General features: G+C 35.8%; 1 protein-coding gene across 1 annotated transcript; it reads right to left on the reverse strand.

The window, feature by feature from the left end:
* Positions 1-554: 554 nt before the first annotated feature.
* LOC101970421 (zinc finger and SCAN domain-containing protein 16) lies at positions 555-8478 on the reverse strand. Its single transcript, XM_005340144.1, is given in 5 exon segments — positions 555-697; positions 700-824; positions 826-1018; positions 7019-7157; positions 8095-8478. Coding segments are annotated over 5 exon segments (984 nt in total).
* Between the last annotated feature and the right edge of the window lie 2632 nt (positions 8479-11110).

Raw genomic sequence — 11110 nt, forward strand, 5'->3', positions numbered from 1 at the left:
AGCCTTCTGTATTTTTTGATGGCTTTCTATTTTTTATCACTTTCATAAAATGATCATACTTCCTACTTCAAAGTAAAGAAGGGATTATTATTTAGGCCATTATACCAGTTTTTATCTACTTTAACTTGTCAAAATATAGCTGGTGGGTCTCTGTTATTATCTAGGGGAAATGAATTCAGAGAAAAATGTGAATGAAAAATGAATTCAGAGAAAAATTGCCTAATGTCATACACTGAATGGGTAAGTAAAAGGGAACTAGAATAGAGAGGAATTCACTTTTAACTAGGAAATATCAGTCTTGGGCTACAAGTGCACAGTGTTGTCAGCAGGCAAGGCTTTGAAATAACTCAATTCCTCCCCTAAACTGAACTTAGAAATAAACGTATATTTTATACTGATATATTCTCTGGGTCCAGAGAAGCTTTTTAAATGATGATTGAAGCTTTGCCCACATTAAGGAAATTTATAAGGTATCTAAGGTAACATTCTCTGTAACTAATTATGCCTGACCATCTAAATAACTTTTGTTACTTCCACTTTTGTTACTTCTATTATTAGAGCTTATTTGCTATATGAATTCTTTGATGTCTAATAAGAATTGAACTTTCATGGAAGGGCCTTCCACATTCATCACACTGAATAATACTACTAAAACCTTTCCCACAGTCTTTACATTTATAGGGTTTTACTCCAAGGTATGATGTCCCATAAAATGTGAGAGTTGAATGAAGGTTTTTCCACATTCATCATACTTATAGGGCTTCTCTCCAGTGTGAATTCTCCTGTGTTTACTAAGAGCTGAGCTTTGACTAAAACTTTTTCCATTCATCACATTTATATTGTCTTCTTTCCCTTTGTCGACAGTTTAACCTACCCTCATTTTCAATAGCATCTTTGGATTCAGGTTGCTGAGGAAGATCTTTGCTAAATCTGTCATTTATTTCCCCAAGGAATTCCATATCTTTGGGCATATCATCTTTCTGGGATAATTCTTCATTCTCAGTCTTGGTTTTGTCACCTGTAACAAATAGTACACAAACAGAACCTAGTCTAAGTTTGAAAAACAAAAGCCTATGGTAGAAAATATGTAAATATTATGAATGTATTACAAAATAATGAGAAGTCATAACACATATAGCACATATTTAGTACCATTTTGGTTTTGGTACTATCATATTATATAGTTATAATCTAAGAAAGAATTAAAATAAGCCAGTAAGGAAGACAGCAGCAGCATAAGTGATTTGAGAGTAGATTGAGAGAGAAAGGCATAAATGTTGATCAAGTGACTACTTGAAGATCCTTCCCAAAGGTAGAGTGGTAAATGTTTATGTGTGGGACTACAAATGTGCCAAGGATAATGAAGGGAGACAGACTGGAGAATAGAGGTGATGAGTGGTAAAATTTCCATTGAAACATGTAGGGCCTGAAACAGGTGGTAAGTGAGAGAAAAGGTGAGTAATAGTGACTGGAGAGGAAAATAAAATGTGGGGTATGAGAGGAATATAGTGAAAATATAAGAATATAATGAATCCTCCAAGAAAGAGCATGTATAGAGGATAATTAGTTGGAAACAGAGTGAAAAGCATGCAGGTCAGGGTATATAAAAGGAAAATAAGCAGGAAGTAGTGGCAGATGGTTTAAAGTATGTGCTGGGTTGACTTTTTCCTGAAACTGATATCTTCACTATTATCTTCTCCTGCCTAAATCCTAGCTTGATAGTTTCTAACTTTATTGTGCATCAGACTTACTTGAAGTGCTTATAAAAACGCAGACTACTGAGATTCTCCTACCCACTAGCTTCTGAATTGGTAGTCTAGATAGAACCCAAGAATTTGCATTTTTTAGTAAGTTTCCTGCAAAGATGCATACTGATGCTCCAGGGATCACACTTTGAGAAACACTGCCCTTCCCGTTATTCAAGGGCCATCACAAATACTGTCTCTTTTGGGAAGTCTTCCCTAATCTCCCCAAGTAGATGTGTTGTCTTTCTTTTCTTAATCCTCATGTTCTCAACCCCAGACTGAGTGTAGAACTTGACACACAGCAAGTATCAAATAAATATTTGAGTTGAATTTTTAAATAAAATGGTTGTGTTGATGATTTGGAGGGTAGTAGCACCTACTTTGTTATGCTGAACCACTATCTCCCCAACTCACAGCCAGGACCATCTTCCAGTGTTATTGTGGCACATGTAATAACAAGAGTCCTTATCAGATGATTCCAGATAGGTTCCAGCTTTGCTGGTCACTGAGATGAAGATAAGTCCACAAATATTAATTGATAACCATGTATATTAGCTCTCTGACAGTCTATGGGGAAAAGAACAGGGTTGACACTCTGGTTGATACATTGTATCAGGGTTGATAAATTGCTGACTGCAAACTGGTACAAATACCCTGTATGGAGAGTCCTCAAAAAATTAGGAATGGAACTACCCAACTATCCAAATCCCTGCTTATCCAAAAAATTAAAAATCAGCATATTACAGTGACACAACCACATCAATGTGTACAGTAGCTCAATTCACAACAGCTGAGCTATGGAACCAACCTAGATGCTCTTCAATAGATGAATGGATAAAGAAATTGTGGTATATATATACAATGGAATATTACTCAGCAACAAAGAAGAATGCATTTATGACATTTGCAAATAAATGGATGGACCCATGCTAAGTGAAATAAGCAAGTCTCAAAAAACCAGTTTGAATGTTTTTCCTGGTTATGTGGAAGCTAACCGACAATAAGGGGGAAAAGGGAAAGAAAAGATATTCAGTAGATTAAACAAAGGGGCATAAAGGGAAGGGAGGAGGTAAAGAAAAAAGAGTGGAATAGATCCAAAATAATTATCCTATGTACTCATATGAATACACCACAGTGAATCCCATCATGCTGTACACCCATAAGAATGGAGTCCTAACTAGAATAAGATATATTACATGCTTATACAATTATATCAAAATGGATTCTACTGTCATGTATAACTAAAAAGAACCAATAAAAAGGACAATATTGAATTTTTTAATTTTTTAAACTATTTTTTAGTTCTAGTTGGACACAACACCTTTATTTCACTTATTTATTTTTATGTGGAGCTGAGGATGGACCCCAGGGTCTCGCACATGTGAGGTAAGCGCTCTACCACTGAGCCACGACTCCAGCCACTAGTGTTGAATATTGAGTGATATAAAACTGGAACAGAGTTGAGTTTGACATATCTTTACACTAATAGAAAAAGTCAGTGTTACAGCATATTCAGAAAAGATCCCATTTATTTTTTGGTAGTGGGGATTGAATTGAAAGGTGCTTAGCCATTGAACTACATCCCTAACCCCTTTGATGTTTTTTTATTAAAGACAGGCCCTAAATTGCTTAGGGCCTTGTAAGTTGTTAAGGCTGGCTTTGAACTCTCAATCCTTGAAATACTTTAAAATGTGTTACAAAAAATTATTAAGATACTTAGGTATCCAAGTTCTCTGTCATTTATAAAGATCATTCTATATAAAATGGCTATTATTGTAATTCTCAGTTATTTATACATGGAAATGACTCCTACTACCCTAGCCAACAGCCAGTAGTAATACTGTCTTGTTGATATGTATACAATAAATAAAGAAATAAAATAATACTGCATTAAAGCACTGTAGTATTCTTTCTATTCAACAGTAAATTTATTTTTAAAAGATACTGGCTTTTTGGTACAATATCATAATGGTTTTAAAAAACTGGTCTGGGCTAGTAAGCATGAGACCCAGGTTCTGATTCTAATCTCAGTTCTTCCTGTAACTACTTATGGAAACTTGGACAAGCCACTATGGGTAAAAGCCATTGTAAAATGAGGACATGGCATAAAAAAGGATGAATTTATGTTATTATCAAGAAAGTGGTTGGAACTGGAGAACATCATACTAAGTGAAATAAGCCAGACTCAGAAAAAGTGTCATGTGTTTTCTCTTGTATGTGAAAGCTAGAGAGAAGGAGAGAAACAAGATCTTGTGAAAATAACAGGGAGAAATTAGGATCAGGAGGAGGGAAGACAGGAGGGAAAAGGGAAGTAGTGGGGAATGATATATACCAAATTATGCTATGTGCAGGTATACTACAGTGAATATATTATAATTATAGTGTACCAGTAAAAGATTAATAAAGTGAGGTCTTGGACCAGACATTACATACTTTTAAAAAAGTTGAAAGGCACTTCTTGAAATATATGTGCCTTGATTTTTTGTGGGATTTTTTCTTTTGTTTTTTTGCTTGTCTTTTTTTTTTTTTTTGGTGGAAAGTGTGGAACACAAAAATTGTGGAAGGTTACTCGTGGTATAACTTGGAAAAAAGTCACACGTGTAATGTTCAATATAGACAAAATGGACTTCCTTAAGAATTCTCAGGTTTCACATAAGACCTGGATTTCGTGAAGCCTCATATTTTAATTATATAGTATTCCCTTGAAAGGTGACTTTGGTAGCAGCATATGTGCAGGCTTCTTCAATTTTGTGTTTTTCTGGATTTATGCTATCAGAAAGCAGAATGAAAACAGTCCAGAAGTATTAATGGAAAAGCAGAAGGAAGGATCATCTAGAATTTGAAGTGTTGAATAGATGAGCAATACTGTGTTCTACATGGTAGAATTTAATATGTTGACATGTAACACTATTATAATGAACTCTGTTATGAACAAATCCTGTTTCCTCCAAAATTCTATGCCTCTTCAGAGAAAAGAGGCAAAGACTCAACATAGATAAGCTTTGTAAGGTAGTCTGTACTTTTTAGCTTCTGTTCCCCTCCCTAACTACTCTTGCTAAGGGTATTAATGTCTAAATGCCAAATTCTAAGGAATATTTACTGGTCTTTATCTTGTGTCCTATTAGTAGCATTAGCTCCTTCTGATCTCTCCTCCTGCCTGAAACTCCACCTGTGGCTTCAAGTGATAACATTCTTTTCTGCTTCTTTTACCTCTGTTCTTTCTCTTTCACAGAATCCTTCCTCCACTTGAACTTTAAACAGTGGCATGCCTTAGGATTTTGTATGCAGTTCTCTTCTGTTTTTACATTATGCCTTCTTTTTCCTCTACACCCATTTACTGGGGAGTAACTGCCAAATCTCTTTCTATACCTTTGTGCTAAATTCAGAATCATATTTTAAGCTACATGGCTCACTGGATTTTATGTACATTAATGTTTAACAGGCCACAGTTCACATAAAAATTGAATTTACTACCTTTAACTTTTCTTCACACAAAATGGACATCTCTCTCTTAATTTTCCTCTCAACTACTGGCACTGTTTTTGACCCACAGGACCAAGTTACAAGCTTGGATAGTATTAAAACTATCCCCTCATATCTAATCACATCTGTTCATTATACTTCATAAATATCTTTTGAATTTTTGGCTTCTTTTCCAGCCTTATTACTACTCTGGTCCATCATTATCTATATTTGAGAGTGGTTCTTCCCCCATCCACTTCATGTTTATGTTTTTTCTTCCTACTGTAGTTCTATGACATAATTACAGACTTGGAAGATAGGAAAAAAGAAAATAAGTCATCTATTATTTTATCAAAATAAAATAAAAACTTGATACAACCACTGCCTACATACTTCCAATCTTTTTCTGTTATACAGGAACTTTAAAAAAATCTTTACTTCTTAAAATAGATTCTTATCATCTATGTTACCTACTTTTGTATTTAAAAGCATAAAATAGACCTCCTCCATCTATAGAGAAAGGGTAAGAGGCACTGAAACGGATAGGTCTTGGGTAACTGGGACTTAAAATTTACTTGTTTTTTAGTTTAGCCTGTGGATACACTAGACAACTGGCTTGCAATTAGTGAGTTGGGATGGTGACTAAACCCATTTAACTCACTAAGCCAATTTAAAACAACTCTATTGAACTAATAAATCCTTGTTCTCTTTTCCTTACATCTTTTAGCATGGTGTTATGTTGTAGACTGAGTTGTGTCCCCTCAAAAATTCATACATTGAAGCCCCAACCCTTAATGTGACTTCATTTGAGAAAGGGGCCTTTAATAAGGTAATTAAGGTTAAATGAAATCATATGATAGGACTGTAACCCAACAAGACTGGTGTCCTTGTAAAAAGAAGAGATACCAGGAATGGTGTACAATAGAGAAAAGGCCAACTGAAGACACAGTGAGAAGTCTGCAAGTCAAAGAGAGAGGCATCATCAGAAATTAATGCTGATCTTGGACTTACAGCCTCCAAAACTATGAGACAATAAATTTTTGTCATTTAAACCACCCGGTCTATGGTATTTTTTTTTTTAAACGGCAGCTCTAGCTGATTAATTAGAAGAACCATGAATTCTCTTGTCCCAAAATGAAAACTTAAGAGAATTTGGAATTAGAATTATTAGATAACAACAGATAGAAGTGTAAGCTATTATTAACTTGAATGAGTATTTAAACTCTATATTCTACCCATTGGGTCAACTAGCAGCTTTTATATGTATAATGAAAAACTGAAATAATTCATTCTGTTTTGGGACGAGGGTAAAAAGAGGATAAAATTCCCCATGGTGAGGTAGAAGACAAAAGGGAAATCTTTAAAAGGAAAGGATAAAAATGAGAAAGTTGCACTCTGCTATTGTTTGTCCTCTTTGGAATTAATGTTGGGGTTTAATCCCCATTATGAGGTATGCATAGTGTTTAGAGATGAAATCTTTGAAAGGTGATTAGGATTAAATGAGTTCATCAGAGTGGAGTCTTCATGATTGAATACCAGTAGCTTTATGAACAGAGGGAGAGAACCCAGATGATACACACATGTTCCTTGTCCATTGACATGTGATATCTTGTGTTACCTTGGGACTCTGCCAGTAAGAAGGCACTCACTAGGTGCAGCCCTAGACCCTGACCAGAACTGAGTGCAAAAATAAACTTCTTATGTTGATTACATATCTAGCCTATGGTATTGCTAGCAATCGAAAATGGACTAAGTTACCTCAAACCTAAGAATCCATCTCTTCTCTCATATACAAAAAAATGGCTCCTTACCATTCCTATGTAGCTTCCCAGGTTTGAGTTCTAGCTGGGTCTTCTTGGGATGAAGCTGGACAGTCTGCAATTCACTTGGCATTCCAAAGGGGGCCAACCTGTCCAAGAGTATGTCCTGTCTTTCTGAATTCGCTTGGACCTGGGAACAATGAAGTATGATTAGGCTTATCATAGATAGATAGATTTTGTGACAACTGAAAAAACTTCAAATAAAGGGTCTTATAAAGCATCTGCAGGGGCTAGGATCATAGAAAACTGGTCAAATTTTTATTATTGGGAAAAAGGGTAATCTCCCTAGTCCAAGAAAAATGAAAAAAAAAATCCTGTCTTCTCCCATTGATCACACAGAAGTCCAGGATCATAATTTTGGGATTTGGATGATGTCTAAAATATCACCTAGCCCAACTATAGCAATAGGGGCATTTCTTCTATAACCATGCTATTCAGTATAGTAGCCACTAGCAAAATGTGCTTGAGTAAAGTTGAGTATAAATGGAGATAGACTAAGTATAAAATACATACCAAATTTCAAAAACAATACTAAAAAATCTAAAATACCATGTCTTACATTGATTACATACTTTGAGTTAAATAAAACATTTAATTTTTCCTGTTTTTATTTTTAAATAAAGTTATTATTAAATAATTCTGTGCCTATTAGGAAATTTTAAATTATATATCTGGCTCACATTAGAGTTGTTGGACAGTGCTGTTCTACAATGTCCTTAACATCTACTTGAATCTACTTCAATACTTCTGTGGAAAGGGAGTTTCTCTCCCAATTTAGTTATAGGTAGTTTTAAATGTTAGAAAAATCTTGTTTCTTTCAGATGCCTATTTGCCTTCCTATAACTTCTCACTGATCCTAGCCTTCTAAACTAAAACAGAATCCGTCTAGTGTTGTCTTTTCTTTTTACTCAGTTATATTTTAGCTATATGACATAGTTATGTCCCTCACTAAGTCTTGTTCTTTTCTAGGGTACACATTTTGAATTATGTTCAGGTATTTCTTTCATAAGACTTTTTTTTGACTTGGTCTGTATACACTGATCAGTCTAATGACTGTCTCATCACACCTGCTTTTGGGGCTCATCAAGCTCTCTTTCCAAATCCTCCAGCACAGTTACTGCCTCCTCTCCAGTCTCTGGATGGTGTGCCTGCACCCATTCTTGCAGGTCTGTAGGAAGAATGCTCAGGAACTGTTCTAGCACCAACAAGTCTAAAATCTGCTCCTTGGTGTGACATTCTGGCCTTAACCACTGGTGGCAGAGCCTCCAAAGCTGGGTAAGAGCTTCACAGAGTCCAGGTGCACCCTGATAGCAGAGCTTTCTGAAGTGCTGTCTGAAGAGTTCTCTCCTACAATGACTAAACTTCTGTGAGATGGAGTCCTGTTCCCAATAATGGTTCTCTGCTTTAATCACAGGTCCTTTTTGTTCTTTAGGTTCCAGGGCTAAAGCCATTTTGTACTTTATCAGGACATTAATACTTTATCTGGGATTGATTCAAGGACAATCTCTTAGGATTTTGCTTCAAAGACACTCCCAAGGCATAAAAAATTGTTACCATAGAGAAATGACAAAAGCTGTTGCAATGATAAATACACCAGAGCTGAGTCAGAAAAAAAATGTCTTATAAGTGGCTATAAAAAAACAGAAAAAGAGTGACAGGATTTGAATGTGTGCTCTACCATGCAATTTAGAGAAAATTAGTTACCTAGATTAGAGTTTAACTAGAGGTACATTTCACATGTATGTAAAATGATGCTGCTCACTGAGTTAATGTATGGAGTAAATGACAAAGGTTTGCCCTGGCAGGGCAGCTTGTAATCATGGAAGTACACTAAGTATTAACAGTTTTGTTAAAAGGCTTTTCCATTCCACATCTAAGATGCATGGGTTTACTTGTGTCCCCAGGATTGGTTGTGGAGGTTATGTGCCAACCCAGGAATGGGGTCTAACGGATGTCTCCACGAGAGGAACCCGCAACCTGTGTCATTCCACCCCAGGACCGCCTGGAGGGTCGCCCTAAATCCTCAATTGTAGATCTTTTGGGGATGGGGGCAGGACAATGGCAGTGCATAGCGCCCACGACAGGGAGTTGTGGGAAGGGGAATGCTGCTGACTACAGCTGTGCTATTCCTTACTCTTTTCTACCTGGGAGTCTGGAAATACTCACCTTGCATGTGGACAGGAACAAGGGAAGCAGCTGACACCCCTAAACCGCCTGAACAAAGGCTACATTCAGACTAGTTAAGGACCCGTCGCGACAATCAGGTATTTCTGGATCGCTCTAGGAAGCCTTGCCTTGGTGGTAGCTTCACAGCTTCTCTCCTCCGCGCTAGCCTGTGGAGCACCTGTTTCAGTACCTCTATTGATGGGCCTGCGGGGCCACAGGCACGTTTGGTATTTAAAAACAAAACAATACCCCAAACCAACTTTTTCTCCCTCTAGAGAATTTTTCGGTTTAGTTATTAAGTAATGTAAATAACTAGTGCATTCACATAAATTTATTAAAAAGAATAAATGTCCCTTGGCATATAGTTTTGACAACAAATATTTCTCAAGTCTTGTACATCTTTCCATAGACACATATTACACTCGCCATGTACCTGCTACACAAATTGTAACATATCTATACCTTGTTTATTTTTCCTCCTACCAGGTGACCTTGAATATGAAGGTACTCCTGAATCTTGCTTTAAATTTTTTTTTAAACTCTATAGTATTCAATTGTTTATGTACCATAATTTATTAATAGCTACGTCATTGGTGGTTACATAGATTGCTTCTGATTTTTCTTTTTCAAATGCTGCTGCAATAAATTATTGTGAATATACATCATTTCCTGTGCATAAAAACATATTCACTTAGAGAATTACTAGATCATAGAGTAGGGATATACTTTGGTAAGTGCCAAGTCAGCAATCACAGAACCCACTGGTGATGTTGTTTTTCACCTATACTTGTCAACATAATGTTATATTTTGATCTTTGCCTAACTGATGGGCAAAATATACTGTCTTCATTTTGTCCTCCTTTTCCCCCTTCTTTCCACAAATACTGATTATTCACCTTCTATGCCAGGCACTATTCCAGAAACTGGAACTATACTTTTGAGCAAAACATTGTCCTTGTTTTCATTGAATTTGTAGCCTGTTGGAGTCACAATGAGGCAAATTGCCAGAGTGACTCTATCTTGTGCAAATATTTTGTGGGAAGTAGCACATGGGGAGAAGTTTACATTAGGTTAAAGAAAGTTATGAATAGAGAGAGAGAATATATGCTGCACATAGCAAATAGTTTTCTGAATTCTGCAAACAAACATTCCGAGAAGTTAGAACAATGTCCCAGGGAGGAAGTCATCAGTTAAAAATATTAACATATTGTACTGATAATAATAGAGGTTCTCCTTGCTAGAACTTGCTTATGATAGTAAAAGGATGAGGAGCAAAACTCAAAGGAGATTGGCTCACTCATGGTTTAAATGACTACATAAGTTAGTTTTTTTTAATTTGTTCTTTTTTTTAAATATACAACAGTAGAGAATATTTGGATATACTATACATACATGGAGTGTAAATTCCCATTCTTTTATAAATTAGTTTTTTTTTCATTGCCATGGCAATCCATGAGGTAGTTTATCTTTGTGTGAATACCATGACAATATTTGAGTGTGTATGTGAGATGAAAGGTAGGAAAGAAACAAGAAAAATGGTGTATTAGATGGTGGATGTTAGTTCTAAGAAGAAAATAAAGGAACTAGGGAATTTTAGGGTGAGATTGAAGTAATGTAATCTAAACAAGATGCTCACAGATGACTTCATTTAGCAAAGACAGAAGGAGCTTACAGAACAGGCCATCATTTATAAAGATGTTTCATAGAGAAAGTTAGCAAACTCAAAAGTCTGGAGTGTATTTGAAGAATTTTATTTTATTATTTTTTTTTCGATTTTTTTTATTGATTGTTCAAAACATTACAGAGCTCATGATATATCATCTTTCATACATTTGACTCAATTGGGTTTTGAACTCCCCAAATACATATTGCAGACTCACTTCTGTTACATACTCACATTTTTACATAATGGCATAT

Source organism: Ictidomys tridecemlineatus, chromosome 8, assembly GCF_052094955.1.
Source record: "Ictidomys tridecemlineatus isolate mIctTri1 chromosome 8, mIctTri1.hap1, whole genome shotgun sequence".
Classification (NCBI taxonomy): Eukaryota; Metazoa; Chordata; class Mammalia; order Rodentia; family Sciuridae; genus Ictidomys; species Ictidomys tridecemlineatus.